The 21,966-nt window shown below is 36.4% G+C and overlaps 3 protein-coding genes across 11 annotated transcripts; all 3 read right to left on the bottom strand.

The window, feature by feature from the left end:
- Positions 1-1,157: 1,157 nt before the first annotated feature.
- On the bottom strand, positions 1,158-5,556 carry LOC137715005 (G-type lectin S-receptor-like serine/threonine-protein kinase SD1-1). Of its 4 annotated transcripts, none has more exons than XM_068454200.1 (11): positions 5,425-5,556; positions 5,103-5,286; positions 4,836-4,920; positions 4,637-4,695; positions 3,775-4,424; positions 3,444-3,554; positions 2,882-3,039; positions 2,573-2,783; positions 2,199-2,436; positions 1,959-2,109; positions 1,158-1,878 (listed from the first exon to the last, which is right to left on the bottom strand). In XM_068454200.1, exons 5-11 carry the CDS (start codon positions 4,364-4,366, stop codon positions 1,543-1,545), a joined length of 1,797 nt encoding a protein of 598 aa, XP_068310301.1. In that variant the 5' UTR covers positions 4,367-4,424; positions 4,637-4,695; positions 4,836-4,920; positions 5,103-5,286; positions 5,425-5,556; the 3' UTR covers positions 1,158-1,542. The 4 variants fall into 4 exon arrangements, with proteins under 4 accessions (XP_068310301.1, XP_068310302.1, XP_068310303.1 ...); XM_068454201.1 differs by having other exon boundaries at positions 4,836-4,909; XM_068454202.1 differs by lacking the exon at positions 4,836-4,920.
- Positions 5,557-8,321: 2,765 nt separating this feature from the next.
- LOC137715003 (G-type lectin S-receptor-like serine/threonine-protein kinase SD1-1) lies at positions 8,322-12,143 on the bottom strand. Of its 4 annotated transcripts, XM_068454196.1 has the most exons (10): positions 12,068-12,107; positions 11,873-11,931; positions 11,727-11,783; positions 10,848-11,497; positions 10,517-10,627; positions 9,957-10,114; positions 9,648-9,858; positions 9,274-9,511; positions 9,034-9,184; positions 8,322-8,953 (listed from the first exon to the last, which is right to left on the bottom strand). In XM_068454196.1, the coding sequence occupies exons 4-10, from the start codon at positions 11,437-11,439 to the stop codon at positions 8,618-8,620; spliced, it is 1,797 nt and encodes a 598-aa protein (XP_068310297.1). In that variant the 5' UTR covers positions 11,440-11,497; positions 11,727-11,783; positions 11,873-11,931; positions 12,068-12,107; the 3' UTR covers positions 8,322-8,617. The 4 variants fall into 4 exon arrangements, with proteins under 4 accessions (XP_068310297.1, XP_068310298.1, XP_068310299.1 ...); XM_068454197.1 differs by lacking the exon at positions 11,727-11,783 and having other exon boundaries at positions 12,068-12,143; XM_068454198.1 differs by lacking the exons at positions 10,517-10,627; positions 10,848-11,497; positions 11,727-11,783; positions 11,873-11,931; positions 12,068-12,107 and having other exon boundaries at positions 8,324-8,953; positions 9,648-9,853; positions 9,957-10,097.
- A 2,988-nt stretch (positions 12,144-15,131) lies between these two features.
- LOC137715006 (G-type lectin S-receptor-like serine/threonine-protein kinase SD1-1) lies at positions 15,132-18,517 on the bottom strand. 3 transcript variants are annotated; one of them, XM_068454204.1, is made up of 7 exons: positions 17,720-18,517; positions 17,394-17,504; positions 16,834-16,991; positions 16,525-16,735; positions 16,151-16,388; positions 15,911-16,061; positions 15,132-15,830 (listed from the first exon to the last, which is right to left on the bottom strand). In XM_068454204.1, the coding sequence occupies exons 1-7, from the start codon at positions 18,309-18,311 to the stop codon at positions 15,495-15,497; spliced, it is 1,797 nt and encodes a 598-aa protein (XP_068310305.1). In that variant the 5' UTR covers positions 18,312-18,517; the 3' UTR covers positions 15,132-15,494. The 3 variants fall into 3 exon arrangements, with proteins under 3 accessions (XP_068310305.1, XP_068310306.1, XP_068310307.1); XM_068454205.1 differs by lacking the exons at positions 17,394-17,504; positions 17,720-18,517 and having other exon boundaries at positions 16,525-16,730; positions 16,834-16,974; XM_068454206.1 differs by lacking the exons at positions 17,394-17,504; positions 17,720-18,517 and having other exon boundaries at positions 16,525-16,746; positions 16,834-16,943.
- Between the last annotated feature and the right edge of the window lie 3,449 nt (positions 18,518-21,966).

Genomic DNA, 21,966 nt, shown 5'->3' with positions numbered 1-21,966 from the left:
CCCAATGATGCAAATTTCCGTAATTGTCACACAAGTCTCTTTGCACCCAAGCAAAGACATTTCGAGTTCCAGTTGCCCCGTTCCATGAGCAGGGTCAATCCTGAGTTTTCAAATGTTCGTGGCAAAATTTCAAATGGTGATTTTGTAGATTGATTAATAGACATTCTTTTTACAAATTAATTAACTTTATTAACAATTAGAAAATAATGTTATGTCAAATAAAAAAGGATTACAACCGAATGGGAGGAAACCTATGCGATCTAGATAGCACGACTAAATAAATAAACGATGCCAAGATTAAAGTTAACATAAAATAAATTGGAGAGTTAAACATTGAGAGATGAAACCCTAAAATTGTACAAAAGATATAAGCATTTGTGCATATTACAATTTGTTTAAATGTTGAGTTTATGGGTTTATTTGGTCTTATGTTATTGTTTGTAATGAACAAATAAGATTAGAAATAGCTCATAGGCTATATGAATGACAATTGTTATAGCAGCTGTGTCTTAAGTTGTACAGATGTAGTGCACGTGAGTTAAGTCATATAAAGTATCCTAGAACAAAACACTAACACCTTGTGGCGGCAACACGGTTGCAAAAATCTGACAAGGTTTTGAGTTTGGATGTTAATTTGATGATTCATGAAAAAAAATTGGCGTTGAATAACTAATTAGATGAAGAAAGTTTAAATTTAAATCGTTTTAGAAATGAGGCACTGTTCATTTACTAATTTTCTTGAAAAGGGAGAACTCTTCATTTACTAGTTTTTTTTCGTTTTTAATACACATGGACTAAAAATAATAGGGAAATTCTTATATAAAAAAGGAATTGGGAAATAATTAGGTGCCAGTAGAAAAGAAAAATGCTCATGTGTCTGTTAAATAATTAAAAAAAAAGAAAAAAAAAAGAAAGAGAGACATTATGAGGAATCAAACACACATTCTAAATGCAACAAATACCACTACTACTAAAGAAACACTTTGATAATTAATCAAACTGCCTAATATCTATACGAATATAACAAAAACTCAATAAAGTACCTTAATATTTTTGGCGCCTCCGATATTTCGGGCCCCCAGACAGTGCCCTACTGGCTCTGGGCCATGTCCATGAGTAGAGCTCAAGCAAGTAATAATGGAGAGATTGGAGAAATGATAAAATCTCGCATTGGAAACTTGACAAACTAAAATACAATATTTACATAAATGATTACACTACTAATTTGTCGTGGTCTTTTACAAAATCTCTTGACTATTGGGCCGTGCATGTAATTAATTTGAGAACGATATCAGTGTTGGACTAACTAGTAGTAAAGTAATCCGTTGGATCTGGTGTCTGAAACCTTAACAGGTAATTGATAAAAACCCAATACCAATCTTTGAAGTCCCAGCTGCCAAGCTTCACTCAGTTCCTTTGGTAAATATGTATCTGAAGGATAGCCAAAGCTCTGCCACAAATGTAAATAGTTGTCAGAGTTCTCGTCTCCCAGTTCTGCATTTTTCAGAATGCAAAAGCGAGTTATGTGATGATTAGTGAATCTTATCGAGGCTCCAACACGGTGATGGAAGATTCAATCGTTGAAGATGTTTCTTTTTTCACACCGGAAAGGGAAAATGGTTCGTTCCTACTCGAAGATTCTGCTTCAGATGATGCATACTTTCCTATAAAGAAACCTGGCTTTTTGGGTTGAGGCAATGCACTCTCACCACCTAACATCAGAATCACAGATGACATGGTTGGCCTGTCTTCTGGAAGATGTTGCACACATAAAAGACTAACATGTATGCAACGCAAGACTTCCGATAGACTGCACGAGTCTGTTAGGTATTCATCAATCAGCTCTAAAGACCGCCCTTCTTTCCACAATCGCCACGCCTGAGGCACATATATCATGTCAAATCGTCAGTCACAAAATCAAACACAAGGAGATGAGGAATTCAATAGTTGATGCTCACATGTCCAATTAGGTTGAGATTGTGATTTGAATCATAAAACCCTCTACTTCTCTTTCCACTTAGTGTCTCCAGCAGTAAAATACCGAAGCTGAAAGCATCAGATTTTATAGAGAAATGACCATCAATCGCATATTCTGGTGCCATATAGCCACTGTCGGATGTCACAAGAAACAAAACACTTCAATTATGAAAGTAGTATGCTATAGTAAATAATAGACAGAGATGCATTGTAATACTTACTAGGTTCCAACAACTCGTTTTGTAACTGCTTCAGTTTGATCTCCTCCAAAAAGTCTAGCCATGCCAAAGTCTGAGATTTTCGGGTTCATATCTTTGTCAAGCAGCACATTACTGGCTTTAAGATCTCTATGAATAATCCTCAGTCTGGAATCTTGATGCAGATAGAGAAGTCCCCTAGCGATCCCACGGATAATGTGGAAGCGTCGAGACCAATCCAACTTTCTACCTTGAGTTTGATCTAGCAAGTTTAAATCCATGTCACTAAAATTTAAATTCTCAAAGATGCAAATTCAAGAGTCTTAGAACCTATTATACGATATTTTTAGGACTGAAACTAATTAGAACAGTATTATTAAGTTTTAAAGAATCCGAACCAAAAATGTAGAAGTCCAAGCTTTTCTTTGGCATGTATTCATAAATCAGCAATTTCTCTTCTCCCTCAATGCAACAACCAATAAGCTTTACAAGATTCCGGTGTTGAAGTTTGGCTATCAGTATAACTTCATTTTTGAACTCGGCCTGTCCTTGACCAGAACTTTGTGACAGTCTCTTCACCGCCATTTCTTGGCCATCTTCTAGTCTACCCTGTAAATTCTCTTTAGTGAAAGGATTACCATGTTTTGAACAGAACAGTTGCTTCCCTTGAGTTTACGCTTCTTATGTGCACAATGTTAGAAATTTACCTTGTACACAGATCCAAAACCACCTTCTCCAAGCTTCGTGTTAAACGAGAAGTTATCAGTCGCTGTGATTAATGTGGACAAGCTAAACAATGGTAGCTCCAGGTCTTCTTTCTGTCCTGCAGTGTTCTGACCCATCATTCCATCTTTCCCCAGTTTCTCTAATACAAAGAAGAAGAAAAATGTAATCATCAAATGCAATAATCAGAAAAGTTGTCTTAACTAAAATAGAAAAAACAGTGGAGGACTAAATTTGATACGTTATGTGTGAATCAGAAGTTAGATCATATGTCTGAGCTCCATCCATATGAAAATATACTAAGGGACATGTAACTGACGAGATTAAGAACATTTAATATACTCGCATGTATAGCTACTCTTTTAAACTTTCCATATTTTTGTTATATGCATATTAGTGTCGAAACAGAAGCTTCAGTTAAAACAAACTGCATGGGAACTCCGAAACCTGAATTTACCAATTCGGAAACACGATGATATATATGGACTAACAGACATGTGTTTTACAAAGTTGAATGTAGTTTTGTGGTTAGAGAAGAAATGTTACCTTTGAACTTTTGCCTCCTTCTGTAAGTGTAGTAGACGGCTAAGAAAATTCCCAAAACAATGGAAACAGCGGATACAGCTATCACTATTATCTTCGTCTTAGATGAATTTTCTGCACCATAGTCAATTCAACAGGGCAAAGCAACACTATAGTTAACTTCAACCTCATCATCAATGAAAAAATTACGAGAAGAACATAAAGCTGGGGGAGTAGGGTTCAAAAAGTTTAGACGAACATAAAGCGGGGCAAGTAGAACAGTTAAACAATGATTTGATGTCACTAGCACTCCTAAATAGTTATCAAGGAGAAAAAAAATAAGGGTTTGACATACTTGATTCAGAAGCAAGCATTCGGACATATAGATCCTGCCCGCTGTCAGGAAGCTGCCTAATGCCCATCAGATCACCAAACCAAACAGTGCAGTCACTGCCTCCTCCTTTGACACTAGAGCTTGCATAAGCAATACATGAACAGTTATTCAAGCAACTTGCCTTGCATTCCTCAACACTCCTACTTTGTTCAACCCGAGAACTTGTGGCATCTGGCAACTTCACACCCCCATATTTAAAAAACACATCTCCGGTTTGGCACATCAGCGGCTTAACATGCACGCAACCTGCATAATTATCTGCATATTCCCAATTCTGAGGGTCTTTTGGTTGGAATCCTTTTAAGCAGCTGCAAACCTCTGAATTTCTAATATCACACATTCCGTTGGGGCCGCAACGGATGTAATCATCACACCTATCTATTGAAGCTGAAGCCAGTAGACTCCTGTAAACACCAGACTTGAAAAAACCCAATTGAAATCTGCCATCTCTTTGGGTTTGGGATTGAGTAATAGCTTCAGCTGCAAGTGAGGGTTTGAAGAAAGAGAGGGACACATGAATTGCAATGAACATGACTGAAAAAATGGTGTCCATTGTTTTCTGGTCTTGGAGTTGTATGTATAATCTATATGCTACTGCTACTAACTGCACTCTGCAAATTTGAAGTTTTGCAGATTTAGATAAAATTTTGCCAGAAGAAAATAAACATAAGAAGCACGTTAATAATCAAGGGAAATTTTTGTTCCATTTCTTGTGATTTATTAATTTTTGTTCTCTAATCAAGGGAAATTACAAAATCATATTGAAAACCCCTATTGAAGCACGTTAATAATCTAACTAATGAATGTGATTCGAGAAACAAACCTTGTTCAAGTGCAATCGATCACATCTCGCCCTTGCATTGCTGGTTCCAACACAGCACTCTGTACACAAAATCCCAAAAAAAAAAAAAAAAAAAAAAATCAACAAGTAACCTACTTAATAGATTAATTTAGGCAGATGTGAATTTGAATGGCTTAAAACTAAAAAATTGCGAAATTTTATAGAAAAGTTTCGATCAGACCTTATTTCAAAAACATTCTTCTGTTCTTCCTCAGGCTGCGGAACAACTCCTCCACCAAAACTGATTTACAGCATCTGTTTCAAGCCTAATCATTATGAGTCAATTTGGAGATTTGATAAAATATCTCAGAAATTAAATGAATAATTCAGATTAAAAAAAATCATATCAAAAGAAAAATTGTCCTAAACCCTGCAAATTTAAAACTCAACCGTTGCACACCAAATTCACAACCTAAGCAAATTTGAGGGTGTAGAGTAAGAGTATCACCTTCGCCGAACCCAAAAAAGGTCGGAAAGGCCTGAAACCGGTCGGAGAAAACTCAGATCTTCGTCGGAAAAACCCACCGCGAGCTGGGTTTATGGAACTCCTCGGTCTAGGGGCAGATTCGAGCATGCAAAACTCGAATGTTGTTGTTGGGACTCTCCTAAGTTGAATATATTGAGATAATGCTCTGAAAGAATAGATGCAAAGTTACAGATACACACACACAAAACCTTAGACAATCCCTCCAGCTCAAGGGCATTCTTATGCAGATTATACAGTTTCCTTTCATTCATCTTAAACTGAACTAATATTGAACATGCAATACCTTAACGTATCTCCTAAGAGTGAGAGAAGTTGTTTCCAGGTAACGGAGAGGCCCAATTCGCCGGCGATCTGCACGAATTGGGTCGTGGTTGGGAGGCGTGGTGAGTTGCGCGCTGAAGGGAAGAAAGAAGGCAGGAGGAAGAAACGGAGAAATAAATATTTGGTATACAACAGTGGCAGACTTGAAATAACAGAAACTAGGGGAGGGTAAAACCGGAACAACACTGTGATAATGAACAGTGTTTCATGGCAAAATGGATTTTAGGGCATTGACCAGGAGCCACAATTCTGGTGCCTGTTGGTCCACCTTGGCCCCACTAGTTGAGTTAAAATTGAATTATTGGGGGATTTGAAACTTAAAAAGATTGGTATTTCAAAAATCTCATTCTACGCTCCTTACAAGTGTTTTTTTTTATTTCCTAATATATATAGTTTGGAGTATAGAATAAGATTTTTGGAGTGCTAATAACAATTCCCAACTTCTAAAGTAGATATTTATCGTTCCCATGATTCTCTAATTTGAAGAATGGATGTGGATGTTGAGAATGAATTCCATTTTGATGAGTAGAGGGACGTTGCATGTGCTTATAAGAAGTTGGGATGCTCCTCATATTGCCAATTAATTTTATAATGAAATCTCGACTTTCTTCAATGTACACCCTTAAGACGTTATGGTTGGTTGGTAAAACCAATACTACAACATCACCTTTTTTTTTTAATCTCATATAATATCTTATTATAGATGTAAATTGAAGAAAAAAATTCAAAATTATCCACAACAATTGACAATCTTTCTAATCAAAATTAAAAATTATTTCTAAACAACAAGGATACCACCATTTTCTCGCAAACATCAAGTGAACAACTAAGTTAACCCTGTGACCCTATGGGACCAGATGAAACTTATCTTTCGAAGGTATATCTAAGCATAACTAAAAGGATTATACGAGGAATCAATCAAACCCATTAATAATTTCATAGATTTCGAACCCAAAACAACAAAATCGATCATAACCCAATATTAATTTCACAATCTACAAAACAAAATCATAGAAATAGGTCGTCGGATTTGAAATTTACCAGATGAAGACGAGCAGGACGAGGGAGTAGGATGAGCGAGAAGGACGACCGGCGAGTAGGACGACCGAGAATGAGGAGCGAGCAACGCTCTTGAAGTTGAAGACGGGCTTAGCAATCCCGTGAGAATTGGGGGTTCTCGCTAAGAACTTTTAGCGAAGGGGTTAGTCGGAGCGAGTACCGGCTAATCCCATTAAAGTTAATCCCCGTGTGAGACAAACACTGGACTACACTAATAAACGGTCCGGTCCAATCCAATGAAACTTAATGAGTCCAAACAAACACACCCTAAGTGATAAGTCCTCGCTACTAAACCCTATTATTGGTATTAGTCTAACGTGCTCAATTATATATAGAAAATAAAGAAGGGCAGGTGACGTGTTCCTTTCAGGGCAGTCCGATGACATAAATGTCACGATGTTTCCATTGGCTTTTTGACTAATACAAATAAATAAAACTTGTCCACGCTCGATTCGTCGAGTTTTTTAATATAGCTCAGGTTGGCATTGTTGGAAAAATATTAGGCTTCTAGAAAATCCTTTTTTTTTTTAAGAAAAAAAAATGATATTAGGCTGCTAGAAAATCTTGATGATATATTTGCCAGATATTCAAAGAGACATGTCATTGACACACTAATAATTTATACAATATTGTCCTTCAACTTACATCTTGCCAATTGTACATAACATCAAGTGTGGTAGTTTTATACAAAAGGTCTGGACAATTTTAGAAGCGGAACCAAACATTTATATGTTGTATTTTATTTTTATAAAATTTTCAATGTGGGACATATATTCAACACGCTTTCCTACGTAGGACTGCTACATAGTAGGCCACATATGCAACTAATCCTACATCGATCATTAAGTGTGAAAGCATGGTATTACATTAAACTCAATAACTCGGACACAACATGGACCTTTAGGAACCATAATCAAACCCACTATGATACCGTACCAGATAAACAAAGAAGCAGATCATTGGCCATTTCTAACCATGTCATCCAACTTGCAATTTGTCACTTGCAAAGAACGGCATGCGTGGCGGTTTCACACAAAAGGCACGAAGTTATGAGGAGTGCAACCATACACATATCTATTGTATTTTATTTTCTTGATTTCTTCTCAATGTAAGACAAATATTCAACAATAATATAAGCATAAAAATTGAATAAATAATAGGTTAAGTATGAAAACATACCCAACCTTTAGGGGTGATTCCAAATTGATCCTAACATTTTAAAACGTTCCAAATAACTAACATTTTGAAAAATGGGCATCCGTTAGGTTTATTAATATTAAATGATGACATGGACATATATAAAAGCTTGCAAGTCATCAATGTAGCTTTGAATCTCCAAATTTTTCCATTTTTAGCCAAGCAAATTTACGATTTAATTTGGCTAAAAGAGGTCGATTTGGGGGATTAGAGCTCCAAAGACGATGATTTGTGAAAACCAACTTTAGTATTTGTCCACGCCATCATTTATTCAATTAGGTTTTGAAAAAAAAAAAAAAAAAACGCATCCGAATATGACAAAATCCTACTTTGAAAATGGAAAAGAAAAAGTGTGACATTAAGTGAAGTTCTCATCCCTCCAAGAGTTGATTTTGTACATGGTATGCGATATGGAGGTCCCATTGTTTTATCAATAGATTAACAGGGTGGGTAAATGACGTTAAATCGCATTGCAATCAGGCATTCTTATTGATAATAATTTGATATTTGATTGTATGATGCCACTTAATTAGATTTGGTCAATTTATTATGGTAAGGTTACGTCACTACTAATTTGTTGTTAATTTGTTGTGGCATTTTATATAAAATCTCATGACTATTGGTCCGTGCATATAATTAACTTGAGGACGATATCAGTGTCGGACTAACTAGTAGTAACCCGTTGGATCAGGTGTCTGAAACCTTAACAGGTAATTGATAAAAACTCATGACCAATCTTTGAAGTCCCAGCTGCCAAGCTTCGCTCAGTTCCTTTAGTAAATAGGTATCTGAAGGTTAGCCAAAGCTCTGCCACAAATATAAATAGTTGTCTGAGTTCTCGTCTCCTACTTCTGCATTTTTCAGAATGCAAAAGCGAGTTATGTGATGATTAGTGAATCTTATCGAGGCTCCAACACGGTTATGGAAGATTCAATCGTTGAAGATGTTTCTTTTTTCACACCGGAAAGGGAAAATATTTCGTTCTTACTCGAAGATTCAGCTTCAGATGATGAATAATTTCCTATAAAGAAACCTGGCTTTCTGGGTTGAGGCAATGCACTCTCACCACCTAACATCAGAACCACAGATGACATGGTTGGCCTGTCTTCTGGAAGATGTTGCACACATAAAAGACTAACATGTATGCAACGCAAGACTTCCGATAGACTGCACGAGTCTGTTAAGTATTCATCAATCAGCTCTAAAGACCGCCCTTCTTTCCACAATCGCCACGCCTGAGGCACATACATCATGTCAAATCGTCAGTCGCAAAATCAAACACAAGGAAATGAGGAATTCAATAGTTGAAGCTCACATGTCCAATTAGGTTGAGATTGTGATTTGGATCATAAAACCCTCTACTTCTCTTTCCACTTAGTGTCTCCAGCAGTAAAATACCGAAGCTGAAAACATCGGATTTTATAGAGAAATGACCATCAATCGCATATTCTGGTGCCATATAGCCACTGTCGTATGTCACAAGAAACAAAACACTTAAATAATGATAGTAGTATGCTATAGTAGATAATAGACAGAGATGCATTGTAATACTTACTAGGTTCCAACAACTCGTTTTGTAACTGCTTCAGTTTGATCTCCTCCAAAAAGTCTAGCCATGCCGAAGTCTGAGATTTTCGGGTTCATATCTTTGTCAAGCAGCACATTACTGGCTTTAAGATCTCTATGAATAATCCTCAGTCTGGAATCTTGATGCAGATAGAGAAGTCCCCTAGCGATCCCACGGATAATGTGGAAGCGTAGAGACCAATCCAACTTTCTACCTTGAGTTTGATCTAGCAAGTTTAAATCCATGTCACTAAAATTTAAATTCTCAAAGATGCAAATTCAAGAGTCTTAGAACCTATTATACGATATTTGTAGTACTAAAACTAATTTGAACAGTATTATTAAGTTTTAAAGAATCCGAACCAAAAATGTAGAAGTCCAAGCTTTTGTTTGGCATGTATTCATAAATCAGCAATTTCTCATCTCCCTCAATGCAACAACCAATAAGCTTTACAAGATTCCGGTGCTGAAGTTTGGCTATCAGTATAACTTCATTTTTGAACTCGGCCTGTCCTTGACCAGAACTTTGTGACAGTCTCTTCACCGCCATTTCTTGGCCATCTTCTAGTCTACCCTGTAAATTCTCTTTAGTGAAAGGATTACGATGTTTTGAACAAAACAGTTGCTTCCCTCAAGTTTACACTTCTTATGTGCACAATGTTAGAAATTTACCTTGTACACAGATCCAAAACCACCTTCTCCAAGCTTCTTGTTGAACGAGAAGTTATCAGTCGCTGTGATTAATGTGGACAAGCTAAACAATGGTAGCTCCAGGTCTTCTTTCTGTCCTGCAGTGTTCTGACCCATCATTCCATCTTTCCCCAGTTTCTCTAATACAAAGAAGAAGAAAAATGTAATCATCAAGTACAATAACAGAAAAGTTGTCTTAACTAAAATAGAAAAAACAGTGAAGGCCTAAATTTGATACATTATACGTGAACCGGAAGTTAGGTCATATGTCCGGGCTCCATTCATATGAAAATATACTAAGAGACTTGTAGCTAAAGTGATTAAGAACATTTAACAAACTCGCATGTATAGCTACTCTCTTAAACTTTCCATATTTTTGTTGTATGCATATAGTGTCGAAACAGAAGCTTCAGTTACAACAAACTGCATGGGAACTCCTAAACCTGAATTTATCAATTCGGAAACACGATGATATATATGGACTAACGGACACGTGTTTTACAAAGTTGAATGTAGTTTTGTGGTTAGAGAAGAAATGTTACCTTTGAACTTTTGCCTCCCTCTGTAAGTGTAGTAGACGGCTAAGAAAATTCCCAAAACAATGGAAACAGCAGTTACAGCTATCGCTATTATCTTTGTCTTAGATGAATTTTCTGCACCATAGTCAATTCGACAGGGCAAAGCAACACTATAGTTAAAACTTCAACCTCATCATCAATGAAAAAAATTACAAGAACATAAATCTGGGGCACTAGGGTTCGAAAAGTTTAGACGAACATAAAGCGGGGCAAGTATAACAGTTAAACAATGATTTGATGTCACTAGCACTCCTATATACTTATTAAGGAGAAAGAAAATAAGGGTTTGACATACTTGATTCAGAAGCAAGGATTCGGACATATAGATCCTGCCCGCTGTCAGTAAGCTGCCTAAGGCTGATCAGATCCCCAAACCAAACAGTGCAGTCAACGCCTCCTCCTTTGACACTAGAGCTTGCATAAGCAATACAAGAACAGTTATTCAAGCAACTTGCCTTGCATTCCTCAACACTCCTACTTTGTTCCACCCTAGAATTTGTGGCATCCGGCAACTTCACACCCCCATATTTAAAAAACACATCTCTGGTTTGGCACATCAGCGGCTTAACACGCACACAACCTGCCGAATTATCTGCATAGTCCCAATTCTGAGGGTCTTTTGGTTGGAATCCTTTTAAGCAGCTGCAAACTTCTGAATTGCTAATGTCACACATTCCGTTGGGGCCACAACGGATGGAATTGTCACAGCTGTCTCTTGAAGCTGAAGCCAGTAGACTCCCGTAAACACCAGACTTGAAAAAACCCAATTGAAATCTGCCATCTCTTTGGGTTTGGGATTGAGTAATAGCTTCAGCTGCAAGTGAGGGTTTGAAGAAAGAGAGGAACACATGAATTGCAATGAACATGACTGAAAAAATGGTGTCCATTGTTTTCTGGTCTTGGAGTTGTATGTATAATCTATATGCTACTGCTACTAACTGCACTCTGCAAATTTGAAGTTTTGCAGATTTAGATAAAATTTTGCCAGAAGAAAATAAACATAAGAACAAGATTAGATAACACAAGCAGTGAAGCCCGCGCAATGCTGCAGGTTTCAAAACTGTCTTGAACGTGTAAAAAGAGTAGGGTTATATACATATATTACATGAGAAAATTGAGGATGCTGATATGGCGCAGTTAGAGAGTGTTATTTAAGACAAAGACTCTGACTTACCACTTGCAGCCATTTTTCCAATTGCTCCATTTCTTGTGATTTATTAATTTTTGTTCTCTAATCAAGGGAAATTACAAAATCATATTGAAAATCCCTATTGAAGCACGTTAATAATCTAACTAATGAATGTGATTCGAGAAACAAACCTTGTTCAAGTGCAATCGATCACATCTCGCCCTTGCATTGCTGGTTCCAACACAGCACTCTGTACACAAAATCCCAAAAACAAAAAAAAAAAAATCAACAAGTAACCTACTTAATAGATTAATGTAGGCAGATGTGAATTTGAATGGCTTAAAACTAAAAAATTGCGAAATTTTATAGAAAAGTTTCGATCAGACCTTATTTCAAAAATATTCTTCTGTTCTTCCTCAGGCTGCGGAACAACTCCTCCACCAAAACTGATTTACAGCATCTGTTTCAAGCCTAATCATTATGAGTCAATTTGGAGATTTGATAAAAGATCTCAGAAATTAAATGAATAATTCAGATTAAAAAAAATCATATCAAAAGAACCCATAACTTCAAAAGAAAAATTGTCCTAAACCCTGCAAATTTAAAACTCAACCGTTGCACACCAAATTCACAACCTAAGCAAATTTGAGGGTGTAGAGTAAGAATATCACCTTCGCCGAACCCAAAAAAGGTCGAAAAGGCCTGAAACCGGTCGGAGAAAACTCAGATCTTCGTCGGAAAAACCCACCGCGAGCTTTTTATGGAACTCCTCGCTCTAGGGGCAGATTCGAGCATGCAAAACTCGAATGTTGTTGTTGGGACTCTCCTAAGTTGAATATATTGAGATAATGCTCTGAAAGAATAGATGCAAAGTTACAGATACACACACACAAAACCTTAGACAATCCCTCCAGCTCAAGGGCATTCTTATGCAGATTATACAGTTTCCTTCCATTCATCTTAAACTGAACTAATATTGAACATGCAATACCTTAACGTATCTCCTAAGAGTGAGAGAAGTTGTTTCCAGGTAACGGAGAGGCCCAATTCGCAGGCGATCGGCACGAATTGGGTCGTGGTTGGGAGGCGTGGTGATTTGCGCGCGGAAGGGACGAGAGAAGGCACGAGGAAGAAACGGAGAAACAAATATTTCGTATACATAAACAGTGGCAGACTTGAAATAATAGAAACTAATAGAGGGTAAAACCGGAACAACACTGTGATTATGAACAGTGTTTCAAGGCGAAATAGATTTTAGGGCATTGACCAGGAGCCACAATTCAGGTGACTTTTGGTCCACCTTGACCCCACTAGTTGAGCTAAAATTGAATTATTGGGGGATTTTGAACTTAAAAGGATTTCTCGCCATTAAATTTCATCAAAGCTTACACTAATCAAGATTTAACGGTTAAAACTACTAAGGAATTGTTATTGGTACTCCAAAAATCTCATTTTACACTCCTCGCAAGTGTTTTTTTCTTTGCTAATATAAAAAGTTTGGAGTGTAGAATAAGATTTTTGAAGTGCTAATAACAATTCCCAACTACTAAAGTAGATATTTATCGTTCCCATGATTCTCTAATTTGAAGAATGGCTGTGGATGTTGAGAATGAATTCCATTTTGATGAGTGGAGGGACGTTGTATGTGCTTATAGGTAGTTGGGATACTCCTCATATTGTCAATTAATTTTATGGTGAAATCTCGACTTTCTTCAATGTACACCCTTAAAACGTTATGGTTGGTTGGTAAAACCAATACTACAGCATCACGTTTTTTTTTTAATCTCATATAATATCTTATTATAGATGTAAAACGTCACGATCAATTGAAAGGTGCATGCAAAACGTTATAATTTTAAGATGAAACAACTGCAGATGCGCCCTGTGTCCCATGAAAGTCATTAAGATTATGTCATTTGGCATCAATGCTAAGGATTTGAGTGTCTCGTGTTGTGAAACCTTAAGTGACAAGTCCTTGCTACTAAACCCTAGTGATGGTATTAGTCTAATGTGCTCAATTATCTAAAGAAAAGAAAGAAGGGCAGGTGACATGTTACTTTCAGAGCAGTCCGATGACATAAATGTCACGATGTTTCCACTGGCTTTTTGACTAATACAAAGAAATAAAACTTGTACACGCTCGATTCGTCAGTTTTTTCATATAGCTCAGGTTGGCATTGTTGGAAAATATTAGGCTTCTAGAAAATCCTTTTTTCTTTTTTTTTTTTTAAAGAAAGAAAAAAAATGATATTAGGCTTCTAGAAAATCTCAATGATATATTTGCCAGATATTCAAAGAGACGTGTCATTGACACACTTATAATTTACACGATATTGTCCTTCAACTTGTATCTTGCCGATTGTACATAACATCAAGTGTGGTAGTTTTACACAAAAGGTCTGGACAGTTTTAGAAGCGGAACCAAATATTTATATATTGTATTTTATTTTTATAAAATTTCCAACGTGGGACGTATATTCAACGTGCTTCCCTATGTAGGACTGCTACATAGTGGGCCACATATGCAACTAATCCTACATCGATCATTAAGTGTGAAAGCATGGCGTTACATTAAACTCAATAACTCGGACGCAACATGGACCTTTAGGAACCACAATCAAACCCACTATGATACCGTATCTGATAAACAAAGAAGCAGATCATTGGCCATTTCTAACCACATTGATAGTGTCATCCAACTTGCAATTTGTCATTTGCAAAGAATGGCATGCGTGTCGGTTTCACACAGAAGGCACGAAGTTATGAGGAGTGGAACCATACACATATCAATTGTATTTTATTTTCTTGATTTCTTCTCAATGTAAGACATATATTCAACAATACTATAAGCATAAAAATTGAATAAATAGTAGGTTAAGTATGAAAACATACTCAACCTTTAGGGGTGATTCCAAATTGATCCTAACATTTTAAAACATTCCAAATAACTAACGTTTTGAAAAATGGACATCTGTTATGTTTATTAATATTAAATGATGACATGGACATATATTAAAGCTTGCAAGTCATCAATGTAGCCTTGAATCTCCAAATTTTTCCATTTTTAGCCAAGCAAATTTACGATTTAATTTGGCTAAAGGGGGTCGATTTGGGGGATTAGAGCTCCAAAGACAATGATTTGTGAAAACCAACTTTGGTATCCATCCATGTCATCATTTATTCAATTCGGTTTTGAGAAAAAAAAAAAAAAAAAAAAAAAAAAAAAAAGCCTCCGAATATGAAAAAATCCTTACTTTGAAAATGGAAAAGAAAAAGTGTGACATTAAGTGAAATTCTCATCCCTCCAAGAGTTGATTTTGTACATGGTATGCGACATGGAGGTCCCATTGTTTTAGCAATAGATTAACAGGGTGGGTAAATGACGTTGAATCGCATTGCAATCAGGCACTCTTATTGATAATAATTTGATATTTGATCGTATGATACGACTTAATTAGATATGGTCAATTTATTATGGTAAAGTTATGTCACCACTAATTTGTTGTGGCCCTTTACATAAAATCTCATGACTATTGGACCGTGCATATAATTAATTTGAGGACGATGTCAGTGTTGGACTAACTAGTAGTAACCCGTTGGATCAGTTGTCTGAAACCTTAACAGGTAATTGACAAAAACTCATGACCAATCTTTGAAGTCCCAGCTGCCAAGCTTCGCTCAGTTCCTTTAGTAAATAGGTATCTGAAGGTTAGCCAAATCTCTGCCACAAATAGAAATAGTTGTCTGAGTTCTCGTCTCCTACTTCTGCATTTTTCAGAATGCAAAAGCGAGTTATGTGATAATTAGTGAATCTTATCGAGGCTCCAACACGGTCATGGAAGATTCAGTCGTTGAATATGTTTCTTTTTTCACACCGGAAAGGGAAAATGTTTCGTTCTTACTCGAAGATTCTGCTTCAGATGATGAATATTTTCCTATAAAGAGACCTGGTTTTTTGGGTTGAGGCAATGCACTCTCACCACCTAACATCAGAATCACAGATGACATGGTTGGCCTGTCTTCAGGAAGCTGTTGCACACATAGAAGACTAACATGTATGCAACGCAAGACTTCCGATAGACTGCACGAGTCTGTTAAGTATTCATCAATCAGCTCTAAAGACCGCCCTTCTTTCCACAATCGCCACGCCTGAGGCACATACATCATGTCAAATCGTCAGTCACAAAATCAAACACAAGGAAATGAGGAATTCAATAGTTGATGCTCACATGTCCAATTAGGTTGAGATTGTGATTTGGATCATAAAACCCTCTACTTCTCTTTCCACTTAGTGTCTCCAGCAGTAAAATACCGAAGCTGAAAACATCGGATTTTATAGAGAAATGACCATCAATCGCATATTCTGGTGCCATATAGCCACTGTCGTATGTCACAAGAAACAAAACACTTCAATTATGAAAGTAGTATGCTATAGTAGATAATAGACAGAGATGCATTGTAATACTTACTAGGTTCCAACAACTCGTTTTGTAACTGCTTCAGTTTGATCTCCTCCAAAAAGTCTAGCCATGCCGAAGTCTGAGATTTTCGGGTTCATATCTTTGTCAAGCAGCACATTACTGGCTTTAAGATCTCTATGAATAATCCTCAGTCTGGAATCTTGATGCAGATAGAGAAGTCCCCTAGCGATCCCACGGATAATGTGGAAACGTCGAGACCAATCCAACTTTCTACCTTGAGTTTGATCTAGCAAGTTCAAATCCATGTCACTAAAATTTAAATTCTCAAAGATGCAAATTCAAGAGTCTTAGAACCTATTATACGATATTTGTAGTACTAAAACTAATTCGAACAGTATTATTAAGTTTTAAAGAATCCGAACCAAAAATGTAGAAGTCCAAGCTTTTGTTTGGCATGTATTCATAAATCAGCAATTTCTCATCTCCCTCAATGCAACAACCAATAAGCTTTACAAGATTCCGGTGCTGAAGTTTGGCTATCAGTATAACTTCATTTTTGAACTCGGCCTGTCCTTGACCAGAACTTTGTGACAGTCTCTTCACCGCCATTTCTTGGCCATCTTCTAGTCTACCCTGTAAATTCTCTTTAGTGAAAGGATTACGATGTTTTGAGCAAAACAGTTGCTTCCCTCGAGTTTACGCTTCTTATGTGCACAATGTTAGAAATTTACCTTGTACACAGATCCAAAACCACCTTCTCCAAGCTTCATGTTGAACGAGAAGTTATCAGTCGCTGTGATTAATGTGGACAAGCTAAACAATGGTAGCTCCAGGTCTTCTTTCTGTCCTGCAGTGTTCTGACCCATCATTCCATCTTTCCCCAGTTTCTCTAATACAAAGAAGAAGAAAAATGTGATCATCAAGTACAATAACAGAAAAGTTGTCTTAACTAAAATAGACAAAACAGTGAGGGACTAAATTGGATACATTGTATGTGAACCGGAAGTTAGGTCATATGTCCGGGCTCCATTCATATGAAAATATACTAAGAGACTTGTAGCTAAAGTGATTAAGAACATTTAACAAACTCGCATGTATAGCTACTCTCTTAAACTTTCCATATTTTTGTTGTATGCATATAGTGTCGAAACAGAAGCTTCAGTTACAACAAACTGCATGGGAACTACTAAACCTGAATTTACCAATTCGGAAACATGATGATATATATGGACTAACGGACATGTGTTTTACAAAGTTGAATGTAGTTTCGTGGTTAGAGAAGAAATGTTACCTTTGAACTTTTGCCTTCTTCTGTAAGTGTAGTAGACGGCTAAGAAAATCCCCAAAACAATGGAAACAGCGGATACAGCTACCGCTATTATCTTCGTCTTAGGCGAATTTTCTGCACCATAGTCAATTCAACAGGGCAAAGCAACACTACAGTTAAAACTTCAACATCATCATCAAGGACAAAATTACGAGAAGAACATAAAGGTGGGGAGTAGGCTTCGAGAAGAACATAAAGGTGGGGGCAAGTTGAACAGTTAAACAATGATTTGATGTCACTAGCACTCCTAAATACTTATTAAGGAGAAAGAAAATAAGGGTTTGACATACTTGATTCAGAAGCAAGCATTCGGACATATAGATCCTGCCCGCTGTCAGGAAGCTGCCTAAGGCTGATCAGATCACCAAACCAAACAGTGCAGTCACTGCCTCCTCCTTTGACACTAGAGCTTGCATAAGCAATACAAGAACAGTTATTCAAGCAATTTGCCTTGCATTCCTCAACACTCCTACTTTGTTCCACCCGAGAATTTGTGGCATCCGGCAACTTCACACCCCCATATTTAAAAAACACATCTCCGGTTTGGCACATCAGCGGCTTAACACGCACGCAACCTGCCGAATTATCTCCATAGTTCCAATTCTGAGGGTCTTTTGGTTGGAACCCTTTTAAGCAGCTGCAAACTGGTGAATTGCCAATGTCACACATTCCGTTGGGGCCGCAACGGCTGTAATTGTCACAGATGTCTCTTGAAGCTGAAGCCAGTAGACTCCTGTAAACACCAGTCTTGAAAAAACCCAATTGAAATCTGCCATCTCTCAGGGTTTGGGATCGAGTAATAGCTTCAGCGGCAAGTGAGGGTTTGAAGAGAGAGAGCGACACCTGAAAGGCAATGAACATGACTGAAAAAATGGTGTCCATTGTTTCTGGTCTTGGAGTTGGATGTATAATCTATATACTACTGCTACTAACTGCACTCTGCAAATTTAAAGTTTTGCAGATTTAGATAAAATTTTGCCAGAAGAATACAAACACAAGAACAAGGTTAGATAACATTTGTGAATCTGGAAGGGGCATTGGCCAGGAGCCACATGTCAGTTGACTTTTGGTCCACGTTGGCCCCACTAGTTGAGGGAGGTAGATTGTTCACTTCTGTTTGGATGTCATTTTTATTCCCTCCTATTTTATCCGGTTACAATTAAGTCACGTCAATATTTTATATTTGTATTGTTTTTTATCTTATTATCCCTATAAAAAAATTAATATAAAATGTTGACGTGGTTTAACCGTGACCGCACAAATAGGAGGACAGACAATCTACTTCCCTAGTTGAGCTACTTGAGTGTCTCGTGATGTGAAACCAGTGACAAGTCATTGCAATTAATTGCTATTAAGTACTGGTTTGATACTGAAATACTTTTATGAAAAGTGGATATAAAAAAAAACTGAGCTCAAAAAAATATTTGGTAAACACTTAAAAACAGTTTATTTTCACAGTTTTTTGTGGAAAAAAAACTGAAAACTTGAAGCAGCAAAAATGAGCTTTGAAAAAAAACCTGAAAATGTGAAGCAGCATAAATGTTGAATTATATGTTGAATGTTGGATTATGATTTCTTGTTATACGTTGAATTATATGTTTAAGATAAAGTTTATAAATATTTTTTTTTTAAAATAAAATATATTTAGTAATTCAACTTTATTTGTTAAGAAAATTAAATTAATAACACATCTAGTAATATACAGTTTTTAGTCATTTTATAAAGTCGAAGTTGTTTTACATCAAAGTTTACTAAACACTATAATACTTTTTTTTTCCTTTTACAAAAGTACTTTTACAAAAAAAATTATCAAACACTTTGTTGTTTTATTTTACAACTTCTTATTCTTACAGCAGATCAATTAGTGTAATGTGATTAATTATCTAAAGAAAAGAAAGATAGTTAGGTGAAATGTTACTTTCAGAGCAGTCCGATAACATACATGTGACGGTGTTTCCACTGGTTTTTTTGCTAACCCAAAAGAAAACTTGTCCACGCTCGATTCGTCAAGTTTTGTATATAGCTCAGGTTGGCATTGTTGGAAAAATACTATGCTTCTAGAAAATCCTCTCTTTCTTTTTTGTTTTTTTTATTTGTCAAGCAAGATAAAGGCTAAAAAAATAAAATAAAATAAAAATTAGGTAAACAACTAACTACAAGGGCCTAATTAGATTATTAGTTTCTGTGGTAATAAAAAGATAGTCATCGTGGTAAACAAATAAGATTTAAACCCTTGTGGTAAAGTCTGTTAAGATTTAAACCTAAAATAAAAAATTTATTCAATTCTCTGTTAATTATTAGCACATGAGCCATAAATATGAGGCTAAAACGGAACTTTATGTTAATTGTTAGTATGTGAGGCTTACATGTGAGGCTAACCTTATCCTTTTAGCCTCACATGTGAACCTCAATTGACAAAGAGTTGATAGAATTTTCAATTTTGTGCGAAATCCTAACAGACTTCACCACAGGGCTTAAATCCCTTGTTTTTTTTTTTTTTTTTTTTTACCACAGGGGTTACCTTCTGACTACCCTATCACCACGGGAACTATTAATCTAATTAAGCCAACTACAAATAAAGTAAAAGGCCCAAGCAAAATGATTATCGGGTTGGGTAAATGACGTTAAATCGCATTGCAATCATGCATTGGTTATTGATAATAATTTGATATTTGATTGTATGATGCCACTTAAATTAGTTTGGTCAATTTATTGTGAAAGGATTATGTTCTTACCGAGTTGTTGAAGCTCACCCCTCATTGTTCATGTAGGTTTAAACTAGACAATCAAGAGGGTAGGTGGGATGAGAATGAATTAGATGGGAGGCTAGAAGTTTATTTATCTAATTTAGCCCTGTAAATAATTCTTGAGTACTATTTATCAATTGTACTTGAACTGTTAGATAATTATAGTCGGTGATACCATCACTGTTACCATCTCTATTTTAGAACCGTACATTAAATTTTCACCTCGTACGGCTCCTTGAAGGCCAGAAATAAATATAGGGACTGCATTAGTATTCTTTTTTGAATCTTGAGATGTTCGTAGGATGGATAACTCTCTGCCGGTCCCAAATTAGACCAATTGAATTCTATCAATTATAATTATTTTAATTTGAAATTAAATAATAATAAAAGTTATTTATAAGAGAAAATTTTATTTTTCACCCATTATAGTTTCTTTTTATTTATTTTTTTTAATTCATTTTTAGCTTGCATTCTGGATTCAGGTTTTTCAACCGACTCCGAATCCAAGATGTAAAAGGAACACAACCATCTAGAACAATTTTGGTTTTCTTTTCTTGTTTGCGTGTAGCTTTCATGGTTGAAATTTAATATGTAATGTTTTAATACTTGTGTGTTTTATGATTATGAAAGATGAAACCTCTCTATTTGAACTCACATTGCCTAAATGAAATGCACCAAAAGTTCTAAACCTCTTACCTTTATAGTCTGTTTGACTTTTTTTTAAAGACCAGGAAAAAAAAAAAAACAATATTTAAAGATCAATAAAAAACAACGGATATATCAAAAGAAAATTACATGCTAAAATTACTTTTCCGTTGTTTTTTCATTCAACGACACCGTGAGGATTCAAATTTGAGACCGTAACTAACATTGGGAACATAAGGGCATTTCTAATCCCACTTTAAAACATCATTTTCATGCATAAACTTCCTCCAACCCTACTCTGAACACAATTCCCAAAATATTTTTTAGAGTTTGGATTCTCTGTTCACTGCCATACTCCATAAAAATGGAGCATGTCCCTTTTTGTTTTTTTTCTTTTTTTTTTTCTTTTTTTTTTTTAATTTGATGAAAGGTAAGTTCATTACTAAGACAACATAATTACAAGATAGAAGTCCAGTTACAATATCCACACAACACAAAGGTGGACCTCGAAAGTAAAACAAAAAACCCAAAACTAGGTTCTGGGCCCAACACCAAAAAAACAGAAACAAACCCTAACAACTTGTAATTTCCATTGCCACCGGACCGCCTCTTACCCACCATCTCAGACCGTCGCCCCCAACCCCTGAAATCAGGCCAAACATGGTCCCCAAACTGGATGAAGAAGAAACACTTACATTCTCCAAAGAGCACCACTGAAATCTCCACCACAAATCAAAAGAAACACATGCGAAAAACCAACCCGCAAATACTTGTGACAACGAAAGTAAAGAGAAGGAAGGAGGTGGTGGTGTGAACACCCGAGCCGAAGCTTTATGCAGCTTCTAGGGAGATCGCGAGAAATCGCGTTGAAGATTTGTGTGTGCAGATTCGGACTAAATCGATGAAGGATTGATTTTATGAAGAAGGTTATGGAGCGGATTGATCATGGAGGTAAAGGGAAGGGGAGTTTGAACCAAAGTATAGTGAAATTAGAGGAAAGTAGAGGTGATGGATGAGACCTATCCAGCCAAACAGAGGAAAAACAAGTTGGGGGAGAAAGAAAGGGAAGAAGAAAGAAGAAAAAAGAAATGAAATACTATCACCAACCCTAGACAGAGCTAAGATCGGTGGCTTCGAAATTGACG

This window comes from Pyrus communis, chromosome 14 (genome assembly GCF_963583255.1).
Source record: "Pyrus communis chromosome 14, drPyrComm1.1, whole genome shotgun sequence".
In the NCBI taxonomy this organism is placed as follows: Eukaryota; Viridiplantae; Streptophyta; class Magnoliopsida; order Rosales; family Rosaceae; genus Pyrus; species Pyrus communis.
This window is presented reverse-complemented; position numbering and strand designations above follow the sequence as displayed.